General features: G+C 39.8%; 3 protein-coding genes across 5 annotated transcripts in view; 2 read left to right on the top strand and 1 right to left on the bottom strand.

Annotated features, from left to right (window-relative positions):
- mta3 (metastasis associated 1 family, member 3) overlaps positions 1–1,514 on the bottom strand; it is a 29,783-nt gene extending 28,269 nt beyond the window's left edge. For 2 of the 3 annotated variants that reach the window (XR_015130755.1, XM_086303997.1), the window contains exon 1: positions 1,234–1,512. Coding sequence is in view for 2 of the 3 variants with exons in the window: in XM_086303997.1 (XP_086160123.1) it covers positions 1,234–1,261 (28 nt within the window). In the remaining variant the exon portion in view is untranslated. Of the gene's footprint in view, positions 1–1,233 lie in introns of all 3 variants that reach the window. The other variant, XM_086303996.1, reaches the window with a different exon arrangement.
- A 1,712-nt stretch (positions 1,515–3,226) lies between these two features.
- Positions 3,227–9,166, top strand: kcng3 (potassium voltage-gated channel, subfamily G, member 3). The gene is made up of 2 exons (XM_086303998.1): positions 3,227–4,018; positions 5,504–9,166. The coding sequence occupies exons 1-2, from the start codon at positions 3,402–3,404 to the stop codon at positions 6,132–6,134; spliced, it is 1,248 nt and encodes a 415-aa protein (XP_086160124.1). The 5' UTR covers positions 3,227–3,401; the 3' UTR covers positions 6,135–9,166.
- Positions 9,167–12,432: 3,266 nt separating this feature from the next.
- On the top strand, positions 12,433–23,869 carry cox7a2l (cytochrome c oxidase subunit 7A2 like). Its single transcript, XM_086303995.1, has 3 exons — positions 12,433–12,609; positions 21,663–21,797; positions 23,525–23,869. Exons 1-3 carry the CDS (start codon positions 12,538–12,540, stop codon positions 23,663–23,665), a joined length of 348 nt encoding a protein of 115 aa, XP_086160121.1. The 5' UTR covers positions 12,433–12,537; the 3' UTR covers positions 23,666–23,869.
- The last annotated feature ends 2,415 nt before the right edge of the window (positions 23,870–26,284 follow it).

The following is a 26,284-nucleotide window of genomic DNA, read 5'->3' as shown; positions in this document are numbered from 1 at the left end:
AAGCGGCATATTTGTCAGAGTTGTGCATGTCATTAAAGTCTATGTATCATCATGCTAATGTGTATGATAACCCTCAGCCTCTGGGATGGGAATGTACTGCACATCAGTGTTGGAATGCTGTAAAAAGTCAAAACCAAAACAAACCTTAAATAAATGAATAAACTACAGATCCCATCTTTTTTTGTTTGCAATGTAGCAGCAAAATATTGACTACATTTGTTAAGACTTGTTCCATACAGGGAGAAAAACTGTACCTGAATGTACCTGGAAGTTTGTGTGTCCTATCGACAAGTTCACGGAGTTTACAATGAGCACCTAAAAGCAGCAGAAGTTAGCCTAAAGGTGACGTGAGGGGACAATAAGCTGATGCACCTCGAAAATACCGGTTATAAAGTGCTGCAAGATATGTCATTAGACGCCTATAGTTTGCGTGGCATGTCAAGCATTAATGCAATTAGGCTACGTGGCCGTCTGTGTATGGATTTAAAGCTCAAGTATTCCTGAATAAATGTGTAAAAGCAGACGCAGCGACGCCATGCGCGGAGACAATTTGATGTTGAATTCCAGTAGACTGCTAAGGAGCTAGCTAGCAAATCAGCCAGCCTGCATCCCTGTTTGATAATTAATTGCCCTTGTGGTTACTGTAGGTGGTCACTTTGGCAAAACAGTTTGGCACCTGATGTTACCGAGATGGTTAAATACGATCATTAAATGCAGCAAACGAGCGCTGAGACGGCATTAATGGTAATCAGTGAAGCCATCGCTGGTGCTAACGTTAGCTAAATAAGGTCTCGTACTAATGGCTGCATGCCAGGAGTGGCAAATACAAAGGCAGCTTCAGACTGTCCGTGGTAGCATGTTAACAACCTTTGAAACACACGTCTAGTCGTGAGGTCTATCCGTGTAGAAGCCCCCTGTATCCCCTGGTCTAAGAATTCAGAAACCCGGGGAGCAGCAAACAAGTGAAAAATGTTTACATTGCCAGCTAACCATTTAGCAAGCTGGCGGCTAGCTGCTGTGGCCACGACAGACGCGAGGCCTGACCCATTTTGAATCTCAAATATACACCAACTCTCACCTTCCTGCTTCAACTTAACGCGTCCACGTTGCTGTAGCACATCCGCATCTCCACCATTAAATGCAAACAGCTCAAAATAACACAAAATAACGCCCAGAAGGTGCAAAACTGTAACGGTTTCTCTTTGATAAAAAGATCCACATTGACATACATACCTCCGACCCGGTACATGTTGGCCGCCATTTCTGCCCTCCCAGTGTGCAAACCATAAACTAAGAGAAATGGAATAAATTAATAAAAACAATAAAAGTTACTCTCTTTGAAGGGAAAAGGAGCGACAAATTAAGATGGTCGGGACTCCGGATGTGTAACCTATCGGGAGAATTATGGCAATTCAACCCCCCCTCCTCCTTCGAGTCACAGCACCCTTTATGATACAGTTAACTCACGGCAGCCAAAAGAAGTCGGATCAACCCGAAAAACCACTGCTGACGCTGGAGGGGGCCCGCGCACGCGCAGCACAACCACACGCGGCCCACACGCGCAGACACCAGCCCACCTCAGAAAACATAAGAAAGCAGTATGTACATTATTTTTTAGGACATTTTTATATCTGTAAAGCCAGAAGTTTAAACTCGAATCTAATCATTGAAACTGAGTCTCTCTAAAATTCCTAACAAATCAGAAAGGGCTCTAAAACTTAAAAGGAACTGTTTACATGAAGAAGTCTCTGTGTTGTTGTTGTTGTTGTCTTTTACGCATCGTTACATGATCCACCTTGACCAGAGTGGACAGAATTAGAAATGAGTATGTAATTTATAATTCTAATAACTTTAGAGAAGCGAGGTTTAGATAGCTTGGAGGGATATACTGTGATATATTAGAAAAAGGATGTTAAAGATTTACCTTCCAGGCAGTAGTAAAAGTAGAAGACTTCGGAGAAGATTTATGGCTGTATTGAAGAAAGATATGCAGATGGTTGATGTAACAGTGACATAGTGAGATGAAGGCAGATGATGCTGTGGCAAAGAAGAAGAAGATTCAATATATGATTATGTTTTGTATACTTGGTGTAGACATCCATCCATCCATTCCCTTATCAGGCAGGCAGAGGCAGGGTACACCCTGGACAGGTCGCCAGTTTGTCGCACGGCTAAAACATTGATGTAGATATTATTATTATTATTTTATTTTGCTATCAAATGAGCTGGTATAGAATATTTGCATTGCTAAGTTAAAACAATTACTATTTTCTTTATGTTTGTTCAAAACAAATACATAAATAAATAAAGCTGCACATATCTGCATAAATCAAAATAATAGTAAAAAAAAACATTATTTGTATAATAATAATACTAGCAATAATAACAATAATAAATTATTCATGTGTGCATCGGGTGGCTGTAGCTCAGGTGGCAGAGCAGGTCAGCCACTAATCAGAAAGTCGGTGGTTCGATCCCAGGCTGCCTCCTAGCTGCATGCCAAATATCCTTGGGCAAGATACTAACCCCATGTTTGCCTACTGGTGGTGGTCAGAGGGCCCGGTGGCGCCAGTGTCCGGCAGCCTCGCCTCTGTCAGTGCGCCCCAGGGCAGCTGTGGCTACAATGTAGCTTGCCATCGCCAGTGTGTGAATGGGTGAATGTCTGAATGTAGTGTGAAGCGCTTTGGGGTCCTTAGGGACTAGAAAAGTGCTATACAAATGCAGGCCATTTACCATATATTTCTCTTGCTATTTTTTTCTATTATACTTACCTCAACATAATGTATCTTTTGTTTCACAAGTCATATATAAGTATCTCTATCTATCTTAATCAAATGATATAAAATGGTCAAAATTTTAATAATGGTGCAAGCATATCAAATACAAGCTTCACATCTATTTTTTTGTCAGTGTAACAGGGAATATTACAGTGAGACATAACTAAGCTTTCTTAAACAAGAATTTTCCTCCCGGTTTTCATCATGTTTGACGATAATTTCTCATCTGCTTCCAGGAGAATCTAAACAGTATTTTATAGGAAGCAGCAGTCTCCACTGTGGACTTAAATCACATATTACGCTCTATACTCCTGTTGCTTATGGATTTTTCTCTGCGTGTGTCCGCGCGCGCGCTTGTGACATCACTGATGGGATTGGCTGGAGCTGACTGGGGGGATGAGTCTCTTCTTCAGGCTACAGAGGGAGACGGAGAATAGAGTCAATGACAGAGGGAAGAGTTAACAGTTAGCAGCCACGGACCTCAGCGCAGGGCCACCTTCACTCAAAGCGAACCACGCCCCGGGGCAGGGGAGACGAGTTTTCCCAAGTGCCCAAACTCCTGCGATGGAAGGAAGAATGGACTGTGAAGAGTTCTTTTAGGCTTTCATGATTTAAGTTGTCAAAATGAAGTTCGGGAAGAGCATCTGCGTGCTTAACGTCGGGGGAACCCGGTACGCCTTCACCCGTGAGGTGATCAGGGATTTCCCTCTTCGACGCGTCAGCCGCCTGATTGCCTGCGCAACCGAGAAAGAGGTCCTCGAACTCTGCGATGACTACGATCGGGACCGGAATGAGTTTTTCTTCGACCGCCACGCTCAGGCTTTCGTGTTTATTATGTTGTACGTGCGCTCCGGCAAACTCCGATTTGTTCCCGGAGTGTGTGAGCTGTCTTTCTACACAGAGATGCTCTACTGGGGACTGGAGAGCGCGCACTTGGACTCCTGCTGCCAGAAACGCCTGGACGATAGGATGTCCGACATCGGACTGGACACACTCTCTGAGGGGGACATCGAGGATGAGCCCCAGAGCACAGGGGAGTCAGTGCAAGAGGCTGAGCTCACATGTCGCGCTAGGTGGCTCGAGAAAATGCGCAAGGCTTTTGAGGAGCCCAACTCTTCCCTTGTAGCGCAGCTTTTGGCTTCAGTGTCCGTGATCTTTGTTATCGTTTCTATGATCATGCTGTGCGCTAGCACCCTGCCGGATTGGGATACAGCCAAGAGAACTACTGTGGAGGAACACAGGTAGGCGATTGTCAAGGGTCAGTTAACTTGAAGGAATAGAAGCCCCCTCATGAAAATGCTGCCAAATGTTTCGGCGCAATGTGTGCGGATATCCTACAACTGAGACAGTCTTGTGTAAAAGTGAGCTGAACAGATGAAATCGTGTCAAATATTTGATTTTGTCATTACAAGTAGCATAAATAAATAAATATACCTCTTAACATTTGATCATGCATGAGTTCAAGGCAACGGCCAAAGTCATTGCGCACTAATATTAACCACGAGGTGGATGCATTGAGATGTTTTCTACCTCAGCTTTTTGAGTGTTTTCTAGGATGTTTGGTATAATAACATAAAAATAAGAATGACAGCAAAGCAAGATATTTAAAACATCCATGTATTACGTTGCCTGCAGGGGATTTGTTCTTGTGCTTTAGTGAATTGATGCCCCTGAACTCAATATGCCCGCTGACAAGTTTCAGGCAGCACATTACACCTTAGGCTCCTCACATGACAGCCGGACAGGCCCCCGAGGAAGCAAATCAATAGCCAATCCATAGCTTTCCCCTCTTATTTCTCCCACCCTCTTCACAGTTAGTCTGAATATGTTTACTGTCCTGCTTAGTTTACACTGCATTGCGCACATGAAGGGCAAACATCAGGTAATCATAGATTCATAATATTTGAGTGGGCAATGAGATAAAAGTAGAATGTGTACTGAGGGGATTATATAATAGTGCAAGCAAACAAAGAAATTAGGCCACTTACAGGAATCATCATAAGTCAGAGTTTTGTTTCTCTAACTTAAGCATGTAGGCGCGAAAACGTGTATCTCCATGTCTGCGTGATTTTGGCCTGTACTTTCCTGGAAGCCTGAGCTGCCCATTCTCTATATAAGGTTAGGTTATGCTCCCTCAGGCTGGACATAGTTTTGAGTTTTGGATCAGCTACAGTGGTTAAGTAGCCAATACAAGTGGCTTGTATACTTTGAGGGCAAAAGGATTCCAATTTAGTTTCATGTCATTAGATGATGCAGTTCTCTCAGTTGTTACATAATTTGGGTTGGTGCAACTATTCTGATAGTTGCTTTGCAGGTATTTTTGTCATTTCTGGGCTTCACTGCATTTATATCTAATGCAAGAATCATCATTCTCTAATTCATTTTGACTGGCCTTGCTCTGCTTGTCAATGGGGTAATTATGTGACCGTCTTTGACACAGTCTTTCTTTGAAGGGTTTAAACCCTCCCTCTGTGCAGTTTGCCGGAAATTTACTAGCCCATGTATCTGTCCTGCTGTCTTTGTTTACTTGTGCCAGGCCTGAACTGTGACAGCTTTGTTCCTTATTTCCCATCATTTAACTCCCCTTGCTTTGCTTCCTCCTTCCTCACATTTACTGACTGCCAGGCAGTATTTCATATTTCATGCCATCCATATCTCACTGTACCTCCTCTGTCATTTCCTGTTTACAGTGTGTGCAACTAATTTTTCTTCTATCTTCTCTGTAGGATAGTGGAGGCAGTGTGTATTGGCTGGTTCACGGCAGAGTGCATAGTGCGCTTTCTGGTGGCTAAAGACAAGTGGGACTTCCTCCGCAGGCCACTCAACATCATCGACGTGATTGCCATTACCCCTTACTATGTCACTATGGGGATGCCGGGTGCTGGGCTCGGGGTTGCTGGAGTCATACTCCGAGTCCTGAGGATGATGAGAGTGTTCTGGCTCATGAAGCTGGCCAGACACTTCCTGGGACTGCAGACTCTAGGGTTGACTCTCAGGCGCTGCTACCGAGAGATGGTCATGTTGATGGTGTTTGTCTGCGTTGCCATGGCTATATACAGTGCCCTGGCCCAGCTACTGGAACACGGCTTGGATCTCGAGACCCAGAACAGTGATTATGCCAGCATCCCTGCTGCTGCCTGGTGGGTTATTATTTCAATGACAACAGTGGGTTACGGGGATGTGTACCCGGTAACAATCGGAGGACGGGTGCTTGGGGGAATGTGTGTAGTGAGCGGCATTGTGCTCCTGGCGCTGCCCATCACATTCATCTACCACAGTTTTGTTCAGTGCTACCATGAACTCAAACTGCGCTCTGCCAGATATGCACGCAACCTGTCGGCAGAAATGCTGCGATGAACATGTCCTATCCTGCCTACCATCCTGCCGACAAAAAAAAGAAACTCTAATGACCAGAAGACCATCAAATGTTCGATATGCCCTTTTTTCCTTCCAGATTTTATTTTGTCCAGTCTACATCCAGGTACAATAAATTTCCTAGAAAAACCCTTTAAACATTCATATATCAAACAGAAAAAAGAAGACTAAGAAAACATAACATTTAACAATTGTGAAATTCTGCAATATCTTCATGTGTTTCAGTTTATTTTGTTTTTGAAGTTATTTTTTATTTCCCCTAAGCATCAGGAAAACAAATTGTCATTATAAAAACAACTATCTGTGAACATTTAGTCAGTGCAAAATATATAAATGTCAGTGAAGGACATTGGTAAATGGCATCTTGTTTACCAGTAGAACAACATCAGTCAACAAGGCTGATACAGACAGCAAGGCAGATATGTTGGAGTATACCTACCAAAAAAAAAAAGGACAGAAAATAACATAAACCAGACATACAAAGATGGACTATACAAATATATTAACTTAATAGTAAAACAATAAATTAATGTTTGCTTATGTTTTCAATAATTTATTCTACTCTGAGTTGACAAAACAAGATATTTTCAAGTCAGTGAAAAAATAACACAGAGCTCATATTTAAAGGTACTAAGCTTATTTTAGTCAAACACAAAATGAAACATAAATGCTGTTGTTTTAATTCCTTAACACTATTAGAATAGCTTTGCATGAATTATTGTTCAATAGGGCCTTGTGCAACCCCTCAGTTCACCCACTGTCTGAAATAAGCTGTTATAGCTTTCTCCCTTTAAAGGCACCCTCCCTTTAATCCAACTTTCTTCTGATTCGCTGTCCCTTGCAGACAGAAGCTCTGAAAGGCTGATGGCTGGGGCTTTTGCACTCATAGACAAAGCTGTGTGCTTGAGATGATCATGTTAAGTATATCTGCTGTTTTTGGTATCTCACAGATTTAAGTGTGAGCATCAGAGCAGACTAAAGGCTACTTGTACATATACACATACATATCACTATTTTTTAAACTTTGTTTAATATGAGATTTCACCAGTGCAACATTATATATGACAGAACATAAGTAAAAGAATAAAATCTATTTTAAAACGGGTTTAGATCAAAGCTTCTAATACATGATGTAGAAGTTTAAAAAAGTGTGACTATAATCAAAATAATGCATTAAAAACACTACAAATAAAAATTATATCATGTATTTACTAAGTCACATTATGTTAGAAAAAGAAAGCGCAGCCAATTGTAAATCATAGTATGTACCATTGAGATGAAGAAGATCAGGGTTAAAGCACTTCAATAGGCTGTAAAAAGAAAAAAAAAAGTGTGGAACAATGCAGAGCACCAGCACCAAAGCTTACCTTCACGAAATGATCGATGTGTGGTTGGAAGGTAAGTTCAGAGTCAACCCACACACATAAATATTTCATTTTTTCCCCCGTTTTCTGAAGAGCTCCAGCATCATTATGGGTTAAATGCAGCAAATTAGATTTAAGTTGATGTTCTGTCTCAGGCCAAAGAGCATAAAGCAGGTTTTTATTGAGCAGTAATTTGTTATCTGACAGCCAAGTTTGTAGGTTATTAAAGTCTGATCGCAGAGCCTTTTGTATGTGTAGAATAGAAGCTTTTGTTTTCATTGTCTTGAACCAACATGTTGTGCGACTCTCTTCTTAACTGCACCATACGTAACAATAGGAATACACAGATATTTATTAATTAAACGCAGACAGGTGCAGTCAATCCAGATCTGACAGCGGCTGCTGTTTACTCATATTCCCCTGGTTACAACACTGGCAGAGACGGCTGCGTCAAGTGCAACGTGTGTGTATGTTTGTGTTTGTTTGTCTGGCCATCAGCCTTTCACTTTGTCTAAGCTTTGCACACAGATGGTACAAGTTACACAAGATTGATGTGTGACCTAGATGCATCCTGTTAAACCTGTGAAATAAAGAGAAGGAGTGAACAGGGGACTGCAAAGTGGGGATGGAGGAGTTAAACAGAGGGCTTAGTTTGGGGGTCTGTGGGGGGGAGTTAAGCCGATGATAATGAAATATGGAGACAGGTCACCGAGGACTGCAAGGTGGCAGACAATAACACTGAGATAGATATGACAGAGCAGATGGAGTGTGAAAGTGAGCATAAAAGATTCTGGGCAAAAATGTTGGAATGTGGTTCAAACCCGAGCACGAAGAATTCGCTTCTCTGTTTGCCAGTGAATGTAAGGCATTTTGTATTTCTGTGTCTCCAAGGCAACATCATCCTCCAGCATGTCAATCATAATTGTGGTTTGATTTGTGTGCACGCAAATAGGCTACATCCACGCACACCTCCTGGCTGGCACGCAGCTTTTTTGTCCTACGATTATCTGGAATATCACAGCATCAGAGCGATTATTTAAAATTACCAAAAACAAACGTACAGGGGGAAAAAAATCAAGTGTAGAGGGAAAAAAAAAAAAAGAACAATGGAGGCTGTCAATGTCATGGTTCTGACATTCATGATTCAGACATGTTTGCACGGTTTGCCAAGATGATACGATTTGTTGAAGAGACACATGATCCAAACAAACAAGTCAACACCTCTCCCACACAACAGTCTTTCTCTGCATCTCCTCTCCTCTTCCTCCTGTTGCCATCAACAATCCTCTTTTTACACACACGCATCAAAATCCTGCTCTTCTTCTTCTTGCAAAGGAAATTTAAACAATGTTCACTGTGTCTTTGTACTGATAGTAGTCTACATATGTTAAATCCTCATAATCTGTGCAGCCTGTATGTATTTAATGTGTACTGTAGACACCTCCGTATCCTCGTAGCTGCTATTGATGTGCTTTTTAAGTAGTTGCACAATTGAATTAAACACAATCAATATTTTATTACCTACCTTCCAATGCATTATTCATGTAGCATAGCTTTTTACCAGTGAAGTTTGGCCAGGCCTGATTGAAACCATCAATCAAAACATTTTCATCAGTACACTCTGGAGTTGTAATTAATGTGATCAATGTACGAGCTTTTGTAATAAAATTACTCTTTGCAAAATGCCTCTGACTGTCTAATAGTGTATTAGAAATCAGATTGAGCCAGAAAAATAGTCTGATCTCAGTGTCATGTTCTGAAAATTATCAGTCTCAATCATCAGCTCTCACAATATTCAAACTCATGATATTCTTAATTAAATTAGCAGAACTAAAAATTGACCTCAGGACGTGATCAGTGAAGGTGCGATTTTGAAATATTCATGCAATGATCGCAATACCATTTAAACCCTTCTCCCATTACTTTGTGGAGGCAGTGGGAATGTAACATTTAACCCGAGGAACATCTGAGCCTGTTGGCAAGGTCATTTAGTGCACTCATTGGATTCACACTGGAGCGATCATTGCACTGCAGTCTGGTTCACAAAGTACTGCCATGAGGGTAAAAATATCTAATCAGCCAATCACTTGGCAGCAACCCAGTGCATTTAGGCATGTAGATATGGTCAAGATGACCTGCTGAGGTTTAAACCGAGCATCAGAATTTAGAGGAAAGGTGTTTTAAGAGAGTTTGAATGTGGCACAGTTGTTGATGCCAGATAGGCTGGTCTGAGCGTTGCAGAAGACTGTTGATCTACTGGGATTTACAGCCATCTCTAGGATTTACAGAGAATTGTCTAAAACAAAAAGGGGGGGGGGGGGGGGGATATCCAGTGAGCAGCGGTTCTCTGAGTGTAAATTTCTTGTTGATGCCAGAGGTCAGAAGAGAATGGTTAGACTTCTTTGAGTTGACTGGAAGGCAACAGCAGTTCAGATAACTGCTTATTATTACCTGATAAATCTGTAGGAACTGTGCGATGCTATCATGTCAATATGGACCAAAATGTCTAAAGAATGTTTCCAACACTGTATTGAATCTATGCCACAAAAAATTAAGATAGTTGTGAAGGCAAAAGGTGGACTTCCAATTATAAGTCACAACTGGTGCTAACAGGGTTAAAGGTCAACAGAGAATAAGACCCACATACAGACACCTGAGGCAGAGCGAATATAGCAGAAGTAAAGGTTGAAGCAGGCTAGGGTCCAAAACCAGAAAGGGCAATCCAACCAGACAAACTAAAATGGGAATTCACAGGCAGGCATCCAATGTCCAATAAACAGACAAAAGGTCAAAATGCAAGCAGGCAGAACCTGGGAACCAAGCTGCACTTGGCAGCGGTTGGCTGCTGACACTGAGAAAAAAAAGAAACTTTGAAGTGTAAAAAGACAAATTCTGCTTTCAGCCAAAGTAAGACGACAAACTCAGGAATCTTCTTCAGGGACGATTTTAATTGCAATCTCAGCAGAAACTAGCACAAATCATGAAAGGCTCGTGTTTCTTTTATTACTAATGTCGACTTGCAAACAAAAACCATAATGTTATGTGACCTTCATGCATGCAGGTGCTCTATACACCTCTGGAAACCGTTAAAGAGGGTCCGTGTGTCACTTTGTTATAATGGGCCACTTTGTTATAAAGGGCCTTTCTATGTTCTAAGCTACAAAAACAGCTCCTGGAAGGACGAATTAAAAAACATGACACAGAAGACAAAGCACACACATATGAAGCCGGTGGGGTGAACATATTATGTAACTGCAAGGCTTTTAGGGAGTTACATACACATATAGCTAATGTTACAACTAGTACCACTTTTCTATAATAGTTTTGTCCTGAACAATTGCACAACCACTGATAAGAACTGCAATTCTCTTAAAAGAATGATCAACAATTAAAAAATATTCAAGACATTTTTTTAACAATTACGTAAGAAGGCTTGTTATAAATGCATCCTTATGGTGTACTTCTTTATAGCACTCCATTTGAATAATGTGTGAGCAGAAAATGTTCTATTTTAGAGTTATTTCCAACAACACTTTATGCCTTTAGACCTTGATGACACCAGAGGAAAGATTCTCAAATCGCCAAAGTTACTGAACTTCATTATGATGGCAGTGTGAGTGCTTAATAAATATAAAATGATCAGACATTTTTGAGTTAATTCACTCAAAACCACAAAAATCTTGACCTGCTGGTGGCACAGAAGAAATATTTTGCGACTCATAGATTTCATTCTCTGGGGACTATGCATGTCACTTAACATTTTCAATTTGTTTGTTGGTTTTAACACATTTTTGCTACTTGAACATTCAGAAATTGTAGATTTGTAGAAAATGTAGGGTTTTATTTTTTATTTTTTAGGAGATCAATGATTCTCAGCTATTTCAAACTCAAATTAATTGAAAACTTGAATTAATCACGTGTGTAACTATCCAAAGTATATTGCCAAGGTTACCCTAACTGTGTGACTGAAAGAGCCTTTTGATACAAGGGAGAATCCAGCTGATAGTTAGAGATTTTAAAATACATCACATATCGAGCTGCCAGTTAAAAAGTCCAAAGATCAGAGACGCCCTGCCAACAGAAATTAAAAACAAAAACATTATGACTTTAAAACTTTTAATGGCAAAGAAGAATTATCACTAAATAAAGGCACCACTATGGTGGTTGGTTGTATTTTTGTGCCTGTTAATTCCTATTTTATTTTGTAAATTTCCAGGCTCTTTACAATTTTGACTTCCTTTCCTTATTAGTTTTCCGTGTTTGTAATTATTTACCCGCCCTCATTACATTTGTTTAATCAGTCACGTGTTCAGTCAGTTAATCTCAAACCCGTCCTGTTTTTTACTTTCCACACTGAATAATTTGAACCTAAATATGAGGTATATAACCAAATCCGTGACGCTAGCAGTGTTTATGTATTGCCATTCCCATTTAACACTTTTCACTGTATTATTGTGACATTTGTCTCTATTAAATAAGATCTCTCACAAAACAAATGAACTTCAAAGAAGTTCAGTGTTTGAGTTAATACTTGACTCAGTTTAGCTTTTCACCAAACTCTTTAAATGTACGTTTATTTATGTATGTGTCTGTGTAAAGCTGTTTCGGCTGATTTTTATTCTGTCATATTATTTTAGTTTCTTTTGAAAAGCATGACAGAAGTTTAAAAAGTTTATTATCAGAAAAGGTACTTAATAATTTTATTATTCTATCTGAAGTTTGAATCAGTAAGTCGAAATAGAAATAGAAATTGAGATTGGCTTCCACCCCCCTTTCGTGTACTATTTTCATTTTTTTTTTCCGTTGTTTGAACTCCTGGTGACATTTTGTTGTCCACACTTTGCATTTAACTGTACGCGTACGCTTCCGGTCGCCCTCCGTTTTGGTTCGACTTTTAAACAGGCAGTGTTGGGTCAGCTAACTGTTGCGTCACTTTCCCTCGAAGGTCCCAACAGGACGGTCCTTACCGGTGGATTTCTTTAGTACATAACACCTCGTCCCGGTCCTCCTTCAGAAGAAAAATGTACTACAAGTTCAGTGGTTTCACCCAGAAACTAACGGGCTCTGCTCCTGCAACCGCCTACAACCCTCAGGTGAGTGCCGGAAGCGGGATGGCTGTAAGAGAGCGTGTGGATAACCGCCGGGGTTGACCTTGATGTAGCACTCGACTGTAGTAACGAGGGCTTAAAGCTCAGCTGGAGAGCTTTAGAGTCGGTGAAGCCAAACATATGCCCGCTTTAAAGCCTAAACACCAGTTTCCTGTTTGATCACACGATAGTTAGACGCGTAGTCTTGATCTGGATTTCATTTTAAAGGTCTTGGAAGCTCTTTAGACAAATATCAAAAAGGTTGTGGCCTTTCTTTTCCATTTCTTTGCACAATGTAATTCGCTTCCCCCGCCTCATCACGTCCTTATTAACCTTTAGCCTGAACGGTCAATTCCAATCTGTGGATCTGGCCTTGGTGTGACTCTACAGGCAATTTCGAAATTGAATGGCCTCGGTGGCAGGTGTGCTTGATGTGACCTTTATTATGGCTCCCCCGTGGGTCCCTTACACGGTGGTGGTGCTCTGATAGGGGGTTAAATTACCTCGAAGCTCCTTTGTCTCTGTTTAAAAGTCATGTCGTCGTTTGCTAGGAGAAAATTGAGCTTTAATTTAAATATGTACTTACTGAAAAGCTTGTTTACCTCCAGTCCACCGGTGTGTTATTATCCCTCTCACCGTCACATGTGCTTGTAAAACTTGGTGTAGTTTTTAATGTTCAGAAAGGAGCTTAAAATCTTAATTTACCTCCTTCACTATATCCATGAATCCTTTGTGGTCTTCCCCTCTGATAGCTTGACAGCTCCACCTTCAACATCCTTGGTCCAATACATTGTCTCTACACATCTCCAAACCACTTCAGCCTTGCCTCTCCAACTTTCTTCAGATCTGAGCATTTCTAATCCCGTCTATGATGGTCACAACTATGGAACGCCAGGACTGCCATAATGAATTAATTAAATACACCATTAAATAATTAATTAAATGTGGCAATAATTAATTAAAATTGGAATTAATTAATTAAATAAATAGTTATGACACATGTAATTAATTAATTATTGACACATTTAATTAATTATTTATGTATTTCACATTTTAATTAATTATTGACACATTTTAATTAATTATTGACACATTTAATTAATTAATTATTGACACATTTAATTAATTATTTATGTATTTCACATTTTAATTAATTATTGACACATTTAATTAATTATTTAATGATATATTTATTTATTTCATTTTGGCAGTCCTGACGCCTGGCTCTCATCATGAAATAATTTTATCTGTCAGCCTCACCCATCAAACTCAGGGGGCGGGGTTAACGCTGATCGAGTCAAAACCATTGCTTTGGCCTGGTGGCCATTGTTTCTAGCACACAACAACCGGCATGTGGAAGCTAACAGAACTGAGCTTTGAAAAACCCTGTTTGTGTGTTACCAAATACCGTTTTAATATTTTTTTAGCCGAGAATGTAGTGGTTTAATCTTCATGTGTCTGGTCGGTTTGTCAAGATACAGCCTCTTTGCAAAAGTGTTTCGATGATTTCAGAGATGTCTGCCCAGTCTCACGGCAAAGCGTGGGATAGACCCGCTCGCCTCGCAAGCAATCCCACCGACAAAGCGCAGGCCCCGGTACACAGCTGTAGTAACCCCCGCTGACTTCTTTTACTGAGGTTATATTTATCGATGTTTTATTTCCTGATGTTCTTATGTGTCCTACGTGTTTCAGTCGCCAATTCTGAATTATAACTAACATTAAAAACATGTTTAAGGAGGAGAGAGAGCAAATAAATCTGTTTAACATCTGATCTTTGGGTTTTTGTTCAGTAATCAGCGTGACCTGTGTATAAACACATAAAAGAGATAACGTTGGTGTTTCCGTCATGTAGTAACTGCTGGCTTTAACTGTACAAAGGTTGTTCGACACTATGAAACACATACAGACTTCATGATGTTCGGCTAATATTTTTATTGTGAATATTAATCATGCTGACCTCGCTCTGTACACCACGCAGCGAGGTCAGCATATCCACGATATCCTCAGCTCCATGAGTTAACACAAAGTTTCCCAGCTGACTATCTAACTGCCAACTATTCCAGAGACGTGAAAATATACAGCATAAAGAAAAGTGTAAGAGACTCAGCAGCAGATTAGAATAACAGTTATACATTTAATAAATCACCAAATGAATCCAAGAAACGAGCAAACCTGTTCCGACAATTTGAATTTGTATTCCCTCAGCTGCAGACTCGCTGCTGTTTAAATGTTTGAAAAGGAAGATTAGATATAAAAAAACGTCAAACATAGACTCAGTCTGCCTTCACATTTGATATGAGGCCAGCACGTATAGTGGCCTCAGCAGGCTATTACTGAAATACACGTGCTATATCATAAACTATGATATAAACAGGGAGGTCCTATTAACATGTTTAGTTTTAAAGGACACCTTCCTGCCTTTAGTCTCATTCATGAGCAGTATTAGTTTTCTTCTAACATCCAGAAGTCTGCACAATGTGTTTCATAGTTTGTAACAAGCCTTTGACAGGTAAACATAACATGACCGAAAAAGCAAAAAAAAAGAAAAAAAAAAAAGAGAGAGAGTGTTGACATAAGAAGAGAAAATTCTCTCAATTATGGAGACAGACAAATGGTTCATTTATGTTTGATGTGTGTTTATTCCTCCCTAAATATCGTCGGTGAAGTTTGCCATGCACGTCAGATTTTCCTGCGCATTTTTATACCTCTGCCAACAGAGAGAAAAAAAAATCACATTCTAACAGACAGCTGGTGCTTAGAATACAGTTGAATAACTATTAAAAAACAGATGATATTTAGATGATAGTTCAGTCTAACACATGTGCCAGTGAACCATTAAACGTCTGTGAAACTATGCAGTTATGAAACGTAACTTTAACCTCAGCCAAACCGATTTGCTCAGTTGTAAATAAAACAGCGAAGTAAACGTGACCCAACAGACAGAACCTGAGTGAATGAAGTCCAGCGTTTAACCACTGAGAGCTAAAACTCAGCTGAGGTTTGAAAGCTGTGTGCCGGTGATTGGACATCAGCCGCTGATAAAGCTGTTCGCCTATAAAGTGCTCTGTAAGGAAACGAGCTCCAGCAGCTCTGCGCTCGGGGAAAACACTATATTTACTTATCTTGTGCAGAAAAATGCGCTGACATTGCGTTATATCGAGCACCGGCTGCCCAGTTAAACTGTGACTATCACCAGGTAACTAGGCGTGTTTCTTGAATTAGCAGCAGGTGTTAAACAGCTGACAGATGAGGAGGAGGATGCATGCAGGTAAACTGAGGGTCTGTTGAGCTGATCGCTGGTTTCGTGAGAAAAATGTCAGCTCGTTCTTTATGTTACAGAAGCACAGAGACACAAGACCAGGCGGAAAGAGACGATCGTTCGGTGAAAATGAGAATCTGCGAATGCAACATGTGGAACACGGAGAGTGGAATATGTAAACAAACCGGTTAACGTAACCCCCTCGGTGCACTCTGCATGCTAACTGTTAGCAGAGCTAGTGAAATCTCTGAAAACATCTGAGCACTTTTGCAAACATGTTCTATGTTGACAACCTGACCAGACATACGTCGCGACATTCGCGGCTAAAACACTGTTAAAAGTGTAGCTGGTGACAGAAAAACGGGGTATTTTAAAACTACACCACCACCATTGCTGCTTGTGATTTGATCTGCATTCTGGGATAACTGGCTGCCCCAAGTCTACACAAGCAATCGATTTTCTAGGATCGACCTGTTTTGACTTACTTTGCACGGCAACCAATCAAATGTTAGAGAAGCTGCATGGGCAGCGTTAACCCCGCCCCCTGAGTTTGATGGGTGAGGCTGACAGATAAAATTATTTCATGACGAGAGCCAGGCGTCAGGACTGCCAAAATGAAATAAATAAATATATCATTAAATAATTAATTAAATGTGTCAATAATTAATTAAATGTGTCAATAATTAATTAAAATGTGAAATACATAAATAATTAATTAAATGTGTCAATAATTAATTAATTAATTACATGTGTCATAACTATTTATTTAATTAATTAATTCCAATTTTAATTAATTATTGCCACATTTAATTAATTATTTAATGGTGTATTTAATTAATTCATTATGGCAGTCCTGGCGTTCCATACACAACCAGTGAATATCTTAGTATTTCCAGCACTGCCCCGTCTTTTTGTCAGTGCCACAGTCTCCAACCCCTACATCACAGAAGGTCTCACTACAATCTCGTAGACCTTCCCTTTTCACTCTTGCTGCCTGTCTTTCTGTCCCGATACTCCTCTCCACCCACTCTTCCCTGCCTGCAACCTCTTCTTTAGTTCTCTTATGCACTGTCTGTTTCTTTGAATGGTTGACCCCATGTGTTTAAACTCATCTGCCACCACCTCCTCTGCTTACATGTTTACTGTTACTGGGGATTTATGCTTTAGTGGGAAGTTTACGCCCTAACCTACGTCATACTCCGACGTGCACCTCTGCTACTTTTTTCTCTTCGGGTTTTTAATTTATCAAGATAATAACAATCATTATCTCACTATAGGGAGTAATAATTATAAGAGGCTGGGATCTGATATAAAACACTGGTACAGGATCACTTGGTAATTAACACATAATTAACCGGCACAAGCTTAAAGGCTGGCAGTGACACTGACCACTCGTGTGGGCTATGTTTTACAAAGCAGAAGTCTAAATTGGGGTTACACTTGCCTCCCTCTTATCACGCACACACGTCCCCCCTATAAATTCAGCTTTTGCATCCCAGTGACCATTCAAATGAATTTTAATTTAGATGATGCTTAAAAATAACCCAGCAATATAGGAAATAGTTTCAAAACAAATACCACACAGAGTTTGCTAAATTACATCAAGAAAGTACATTCACGCAAAGCTCCATTTGGCCATCCCAGCATGCCACCTATTATGTGCCAGCAAGGGCACCGAACCCTGCAGAGCGCAGGCAGCATACGAGGCGTCAGATACAACACTCGCTTTCTATGAGCTGATAATCAACAGCAGCAGGTGGTAGAGATTTTCTGATGAACTTTAATTTCATCTTTTTACAGCATAATTGTATTTGCAGACACCAAATATTACAGTGGCTTTTCCATTTTCATACAGCCAAATGTGATATTAAAAAAATATGTTTGCCAGTGTTGTTTTTACACCCAGTATTCACACGCAGGCACAGTTGTGCTGGTGATGGGTGTTTCTATTATGTCCCACCGATTTGTGAGGCTAAATAATAAAAACACATCTGTTAAATAATGCACATCGTATGCTACGTCCAAAAATGACATTACAGCTGAATCAACACCTTTCAAGCACAGAGTATTACAGCCTTCAGTCTGGAGTGTGCTCATAAAAGTGCTTTCACTTTTTATTGCATCAGTATTAATAAGCCTGTACACTTCTTGAGTTTACTTTAAATTACTTCTGTAATAAATTACTTCTGCTTTGTTCATATGGATCAAATGCACACTTACAGCTAACAGTGAAGGAGTGTCTGGGGTGCACCTGAAACGCAATTTATGGTTCAGTGTGGGTGGCACGTTCGCAGTCTGTCTGCCTGCAGCAGATTCTGTTGTCAGATGGTGTGTGTGTGTGTGTGTGTGTGTGTGTGTGTGTGTGTGTGTGTGTGTGTGTGTGTGTGTGCCACTGTTGTTATCAGTCAACCAGCCGCAGAGAGGAGCAAAGTTAAAACATAAAAAAAGAGCTGAAGTGAAACGCTGTTAAAAACAATCAAGTGTCCACAGCAGCCACTGTCTTTGCTCTTTATTATGTATAAGTTAAGTCAGAACTTTTCTTTTTAGTAGTTCTCCTAGTGGCAAATAAGCAGGTCTGTGGTGCCCCTCCCCTGTGTGTACACACACTGATACAAATCAAATCAAAAGCCACATACAGCAGTATACACTGGCTTATTCTTCAAATCTGGACCAAAAGTAAATTGCCTTCACTTCTAGCAAAAGCTTAACTTCCTCTTTCACTGTTAAAATCAAATCAAAATGTTTTTTATTTAGCTAATTTGAGCCAAATTGATTTCTGTTTTCAATTACAAATGAAAGAGGTGGTTAAAACAATAAACAATCAAACAGTTCTTCGCAGAAAAACAAAAATCCATCTCATATTCTCTAGATCTGTTTTTCTTGGCTAACCTGGGAACACTTCAATAACTCCGGGATGTGCTTCGAATTAGTTCAGCAGTGATGATTAAAATTTTAAAAGGCGACGAGTCAGTTTCGCTTTCAGTCTCGTCCATTTTGTTTCTCTCAAACGACTGCAAACCGTAGTGAGCATAGGGTAAGATTATCGTTTTATCAGATAGAAAGCCTTCCTAATCCCTTATCAAACCTTTGTCAGTGTGTTGTTCAACCCGATGAAGCGAATCCACACATTTAATTGAAGGTGTTCATTCTGTTTGTCTCATTAATGGTGTTTCTAGCACCATCGTCATTTTTTTCTTCTTCTTCTTTATCCAGATACCTGTAGTGTCAGAAGATTGGTGAATACAAAATAGTTGGAGATTACTTAAAGATTTCTAAGGAGCTTATTGGTTGTTTCTTACTAAATCCAGGCGTTTTATATACTTTAATTGTACACTGGAGAAGTCACTTGTTACAGCAGCACAAGACACAGGAAGCAAAAGTAAACTCGAGATCTATTAGGGAAAAAACAAGAAAAACGGTGTTTAAAAAAACAAAAAGATGCCAAAAATGTCCTTTTTCTAGTCAAATCTTAGCCTTTACTAATGAGAAAACTCTAAACTAGAACAACTCAAACAGAAAAAGGTTTAGACTACTTAATGTTGTAATAAACAAGCCCGAAAATGTCATATAACATTTAAAGTCTTTCAGCATAGCAGTGTAAAGATTGATCGACAGCATAAAAACGTGAATTGTGGAGTACAGATCCCTCTGTTAGAGATGTGTTGACAGCAGTAAAAGTTTCCCTCCACACAAATCATAAATAAACTAAATCATGTTTAAACACAGCAACAAGTGTTCAAGAACATTTGGCCTTGCACAAATGCTTAGTGATATGTACTATTACTAAAACAAAACTGATGACCGTTGTACTAAGGCATTGTGATATAACCGGTGTATATGAAGTATATGTATTTCTGGTATAATCCATAAACATGACTTCCTGCTGTGAACACATTTAGTAATGACCTCTGTTTAAAAGTTAAAGTAAAAATAATCATCTTTCACTGCCTCTGCATTTTTATATGTCAGATTTAATTTACCCACTCCTACACCATCTGCCTCCACACACTCTTAACAAGCTAATGGGTGTCCCACTAACTTTGAACAACCAAGAGAAGCTTCTTCCAAATGAGAGGATACTGAGGTGTATTTTTTAAAATGTATATGTGCACAGCAATGTTCCTGTGGTTTATTTATTTACAGTGTGTACTGTCGGGGAAAAATAGGACAGCTTGAGGTTTGAGTCTAAGAATTTTGAGATTAGTTTTGAAAACACTCGACCTTTACACTGGTCTAAACATGCTGTTTATAGCTGGGTATCTTCTTTTTCCTGCTCTAGGTCGATGCGATGTTATTGACAGTTGATAATATAATATGGTCATGAGGTAAACGGCTCTGATTGTTTTCAGAGGGCAGCTGATTTAAAGATAAGGAGAAAAGAGTCAAACAGATTATTTTAGTTCAGGGCAGATAAACATGTGGGCTGGGGGTCAGAGCTGGACCACCAAAGTCCAAAGTGTCCCCTTTGACCCCCAGAATAGCTGGAAATTGATGACATGCACAGTATTTCTAGGTTTTGTTTTCTTTCCACTGTGATCTGTAAATTATAGCAAACATGAAAGGATAATTGAGTGACATCTCAGGTTATTCATATTCTTTTTTGCATATTGATTGTGCTTTAAATAAGAAAGATAATTGAATAGTTACACTTTGTTTATAAAAAATGAGGTAAAAGGTGTGTTTCATCTGAGCTTCCAGGTTCAGCGTTTTTAAAATCTTGGCTAATCAGAAGTTTTTATGCATCTCGGGGTTTAGATCGAGGATGGTTTTGAAGCTACTCTCTTTTATGAGACAGTTTAGAATCTCTAGGTTCAAAATATCCATAAATGATAAGGCTGTTGTTATTTGAAGATATAACAATGAACTGTTTTATACAGAAATAAGCTTAAATGCCTTTTGTTTATAAAGCTGAACCGCTGCTGGAAATGATCTGTATTAATCTAAAGGGGCACTTAAAGCGTCTCACATGAGGAGATACAATTTGCAGAATGAAATCGATCATGCACTCATTTAATCTGCTGTATTTATGTAGGAGCACTCTGCTCAGTCAAGTGTCTACAAAAGACTGTGGACTATTTTTACTTAATATACAGAAGATCGATATGAAGAGGTGTCCTGGTTTATTGTTGTTAATATTAAAAGACATCCCAGTGTGTCATTAGTCTTGTAGCTAGCCAGTCCCCTAATATTTGAACAGTTCAGAAAACCTTCTGATTTATACTAAGTTAGTTTCTTCTACATTAAGCTGTGTTCAAATGCCATTTAACATTCATGCTAGCTGGGCCAAACCTGTAAAATAAATAACAATAAATAAGCTTTTGCAGGATGCAAAGACGCTAATGTCTTGAGACTGTAGGTTCAGAGATTTGATCGAAGAGTGCTGGACTGCATCAAACTGGAGGAAACAAGATTGTTCTCTCACATAAAAAATAAAATTGCCTCTGGTGCTTGATGATGCTGAGGTTGGCTGATTGCCTCTCATCCCTTTCTCTCCCTGGTGATTTCCTTTTAATTGATTTATTTGTCTATTTTTATTTTTATTTTACATTCTGTTCTTGGTTTTTGTTTTTTGTTTTTTTTAAGTCTGTCAAGGTCTTGTACCCTCAGGATTGGATTGGGTGGCGGGGAAGTAGAGATGGTTATGCAAGGGGTAAATGTTAAAAATGAAGTTTCTGTTTAAAATCTTAGTTGATAGATAGATAGGCAGGAGAGAGGATGTTACATTCACTCTGACACTTTCATTAGATTTTTATTTCGTGCATTATTGTGACCAGCATGTTGTTTCTCTTCATCTTTTCAGGGACTGAGATCCGGTTTGCCAGCTGAGTCTCCAACCATGATCTTTGCTACACCCACAAAGGTGGTGTCAGAAGCAGGGGCCACAGCGGAGTACATGGGAGCAAACAAGGTTCCCGACCTCCAGAAATTTTTCCAGGTAACGCAGAGCTCAGACTGAATAAGGCGCCAGTTTGACCAAGAAGCAGCGAGGGTTCACGACCTGCTAGCTTCATCAGTCGAAGCAGTGAAGGCTGATTAGTAGAAGTTAATAAGTGATATTTATTTCACAATTCTTAATGGCCCTTTGCCACTTCCAACCCCACCACCACCAGTAGCAACCACACAAGTTGCATTAATAGGAATAAGAGAGGCGAACTCTGAACAGAGCAATCACTCAAATAAGTGGAAATCACAGTATTGGCTGCTGAACGTGTTTTCTCTTTTAGATTAATTAACGAAATTGTTTAAGAGCGACACTAGTACAAAAGAGAAGAATAAAAAAATAAATCACCTTTCAAAGGAAGCTGATTAAATATTGATTGGAACTAAAACAACCATTTTAATTACAGCTTTAAATACATTATTTTTGCAGTCAAAAGTCTTCAGTGGTGAATTTTCAAAGTTTATACAAAAATACATTCAGTTAACTTGATATTTTAAGCTAGTATCAGACTACACAGTGTGTATATATAATATATATTAGTTTGTGTCATATTAGAGTCTCAAAAGAACACGTTTCACAACAATCAAACATGAAAAATGTAATTGGGATGTAAACTCTCATTGTCTTCAGGAAAAGGATGTAAATGGCAAAGGAAGCAACGGATCACAGTGGCGGTCTTGTTACTTAGTTTATAAGCTCCACCTAACTACACCATCAGCATCAGGCCTTCTTTATATTTGTACATGGCTAAAATAGCTGTGCGCATTTTGATCAAATTCAGAGGCAATAAATCCAAGTCTAACAGGCTTGTCTTTCAGATGCAGCTCCATTTTTCATCAGTGGCACGCATGATAAAATCAAATGTCAGGCTGCGATGGTGGCTGTAGCTCAGGAGGAAGAGCAGGTCGATTGATATTTGATATACATCTCCTCTGTCCAAAGTGTCCTCAAATCCCAGATTGCAACTGTGTTACAGTAATGCATAGAATAAAGTGCTGTATGGATGATTGGTTTAAAGGGGCTTATAGTGTAAAGCACTTTGAGTGCTCAACAAGCATAGAAAGTGCTATTTAAATACCAGTCCATTTGCAGTTCACCATCCATTTCTGTTCCCAACCTAAAGCACCCAAACCCGATGCACTGCATTGTCCGGGCTGAACCGTGATTGAGGTCATGTGTTTGCAGTTACATGCAATCTGTTTGCGATACTGCAGTGATGAACTGCAATCAATTTCCAATCTTCTGCTGTTTGCATGCACAGACATTCACATTAAGTATTTATATTCGGAGTCCAGACCGAATCTTATAGACTTGAAACAGAAATTCCTTCACAAATGGTGTCAAGAGTCAAGTCCTCTATCGCTAATAGATGCATTAGACAAGCTGCGTTCATCAGAGCAGGCTGATTCTGACTCGTTGGCAGTCTTTATAAATTAGCAGTGTTTTTTGCAAACCTTTGCCAATCTGTCTGTGAGTAATTGCAGTCAGACTGCAACTATTTGGAGACAGGCTGCCTGTAACCAGGTGACCTGTACCTTGCAGTGGAGAGTTTCTCTGAACTACCTGAGTCATAGGGAGGTTATGTACTACTTTTACTCTGATGTAATTGAGTCATGTGACTGTAAAGATGATGACGACGCTCTGTATTTGCTGCGATTAACATCATAAATTAATTCTGATTTTCTTTTTTTCTTGCCCCTCCCTGTTTCCTCTTATTTCAGACGTCAGACGGTATCCCCGTTCATTTGAAGCGCGGTTATCCCGACAGGCTACTGTACCGCACCACTATGGCTCTCACTATAGGAGGCGTTGCCTACTGTCTGGTGGCGCTCTACATCGCAGCCCAGCCCAACAGAAAGTGACCAACACAACTGCCATCTTCCTTTCGCTGCTCCCGTTAACTACCATTCACAGCATTCATTTATCAGCCCTCGCTATACCAACTCTTGGGACTCTTCTTAGATGATCTTCATCAAGCCACTGAAAACTATTTTAATGTCTTTCTTCTTTGAAAGAAAAAAAAAGATGTCTGATTTAATAAAATTTCAGGAAGAAAGAAGTTAAAAGATGCCATACTTGAAGTCTTTTTTTTCCATTAATCCTGTATCAGCTGGTGTCTCACTGGAACGTAAAGCCATCTATAGGCTAACAGGTCCGTCTTCTCTTTCAGAGAAAAAGCAAAGCTCTTTCTCACAGCTTTCAAATGGCTTGCCGTAGTGCGGCGATGTATGTGCGAGAGCGAGTGAGCACGATGGAGACACCCTGTGTGGAGCATAGCTGCTGCTCACTTGGCTTAAGTTCTGTCTCATACAGAATTTGTATGTGTGGGCCCTGGTGTGATGTCAGATGCTCCTCGCCAGCTCATCTGACAATCATCTCAGTGTCTGCCTTTTCTCTCTTGTCTTGATGTGTAGCGTATGTCTGGTTTTCTTTTACAGATACTTTTATTCAAGTTTTCAGAATCAAAGAGAGGAAAAGGTCTGATTTTTGACAGTAATGTGACATGCCATCTTATGCACCACCTCTGTTTTATCGCAGTTTCTTTCTTTACTCTGGTTATCATATGTTGATCTGACAAAAAAAACGATTTGCTGCTTGGGTACTGAAGTTATTTCCTTAGTATATCTCACATTATCAGCCTAAACAATGACCTAAGAATCTTAAAAAGAAAGGCCCCCTAACTCAAGGAATGAAACATTGTTTTGTTATAACTTGGCAAATACCCAATTTTAAATTGTCCTTAGATACTTTATTAGCAGCCTGTTGCAAAAACACATTTATTCCCATGTCTTTAGTTGAATCCAGCATAAAATGGTGTGCTTGCATCAATGAGTTAAAAGGGCTGTGAGCTGAAAAGAAATATCCGATTATATCTCAGCCTCGTGTGCAATGTGTCATTTAAAAAAAAACAAAAAAAACAGAAGAAGCTGAACAAGTGGGAGGTCAAGACCCTTGAAAATAGAAGGAAAAAAAAATCCTGCAAAGATGTGACACAGGACCTGAGAAATGTACCTGGTCCATCTACTGTTCACTGAATCCTTGTCTGAAATGGTGTTAAGGATGAGAAATGGGGAGAAAAGGCTGAAACATGCCAAATTACACAAGAACTGAACTGAAACTCAGTGGTAGCAGCTCTTATGGAGTGATAAATCCATTTGACATTTTTGGTTCAAATTATCAGTATGAATAGAGGAGGCCAGGAAAGGGTTAAAACGGCAACTATTTCCCATTTTACTAGCAAAAACTTGAATAAAACAATGGGTGGCTCAGGACTTTTGCACGGTACTGTATTTTAAACATATTGGTGATTTTAAAAAAAATGTGGGGGGGGGGAAGCAGAACTAGCATGATCATCTGTGGATGCCACCATAGAAGCCCCACCCATCTGTTATTCAAACCTTGTGTTTACAAAGGACGGCCAATCAGAAGAAAGCTGCCTTAAACGGAGAGAGAGGGTTTGTTTCAGACAGGATGAACTGAAGGGCTGCATCAAGTATAAGAAAAATGAGGATTATTTTGTATTGTAACTCACAAAAAGCTATTCTACCAAAGCAGCATATTTGTTTCCTTTTAAACAATCAAACTGTGTCTACTACAGTGCTTCAGTAAATGTATTGGATTTCTGTACAGGTGTGCACACACAAGCTGGTTAATTATCCCAAACACCAGAACGAGAGGAAATGAGTTGTCACTGACGGTGCTGGTAGTGCCAGATGGTTTGAGTTTCTCTGAAACTACCAATCTCCCAGGATTTGCTGGCATGGGTTTTACTTCTTCTTTTTTTTTTCTTCTTTTTTTTTGTTAAATGCTGTCCCTTGATGACCAATTGGAGCTGACAGAAAGTAGACGCTAACTTTGGTGAGCAGAAAAGTATCTCAAAATGAAAATTGTGTTCAGCGGCAGAAGGCCGTGCTGGGCTCCCCTCCTGTTGGCCGCAAAGACAAATGTGAGGCTGCAGTGGGCACAGGCTCACCAAAAGTGGCCAGCTGAAGACTGGGAAAATGTAGTCTGGTCCGATGAAGCTCAACTTCTGCTGAGGAACACAGATGGTGAGGCCAGAATTTTGCACTGGCTGTATGAATCCACAGACCCAACCTGCCTCATGTCAAAAGTTTAAACTAGCTGTGGTGTGGGGATAGTTTTCTTGGCACGGATTAAGCCTCTTAATATGAATCGAACTGACTATTCCTCCTTACCGTCTGCACCCCTTTTATGGCTAAAATGTTTCTAATGGCTGCTTGAAGCGTGGTAACCAAAGCATTAGACATCTCAGAGAAATGATGTGGTAGAGTGAAGCAATATCTCCTCTTAATCCATGCCACCAAGAAGTGAAGCAGCTCGAATTGCAATGGAAGGCACGGTGTGTTCCTAATAAGGTGCTCAGTTACTGTGCATATAAGATTTTATATACAGATCCTATTTTGCTCTTGAGATGAATACAGTTTTTCCATTATATTTTTTTATAATTGAAGTTGCAGTTC

The sequence above is a fragment of the Aulonocara sp. 'chitande type north' Nkhata Bay genome, linkage group LG8, assembly GCF_057382095.1.
Source record: "Aulonocara sp. 'chitande type north' Nkhata Bay isolate Kocher_YH1m ecotype deep benthic linkage group LG8, A_spYH_male_GT1.1, whole genome shotgun sequence".
Taxonomy (NCBI): domain Eukaryota; kingdom Metazoa; phylum Chordata; class Actinopteri; order Cichliformes; family Cichlidae; genus Aulonocara; species Aulonocara sp. 'chitande type north' Nkhata Bay.
This window is presented reverse-complemented; position numbering and strand designations above follow the sequence as displayed.

Excerpts from the sequence above, each read along its gene's own strand:
- kcng3 (XM_086303998.1), top strand. The coding sequence starts at position 3,402 with ATGAAGTTCGGGAAGAGCATCTGCGTGCTTAACGTCGGGGGAACCCGG. Across the intron at positions 4,019-5,503 it reads ACTACTGTGGAGGAACACAG|GATAGTGGAGGCAGTGTGTA; the intron begins GTAGGCGATTGT and ends TCTTCTCTGTAG.
- cox7a2l (XM_086303995.1), top strand. The coding sequence starts at position 12,538 with ATGTACTACAAGTTCAGTGGTTTCACCCAGAAACTAACGGGCTCTGCT. Across the intron at positions 12,610-21,662 it reads CAACCGCCTACAACCCTCAG|GGACTGAGATCCGGTTTGCC; the intron begins GTGAGTGCCGGA and ends TCATCTTTTCAG. Across the intron at positions 21,798-23,524 it reads ACCTCCAGAAATTTTTCCAG|ACGTCAGACGGTATCCCCGT; the intron begins GTAACGCAGAGC and ends CTCTTATTTCAG.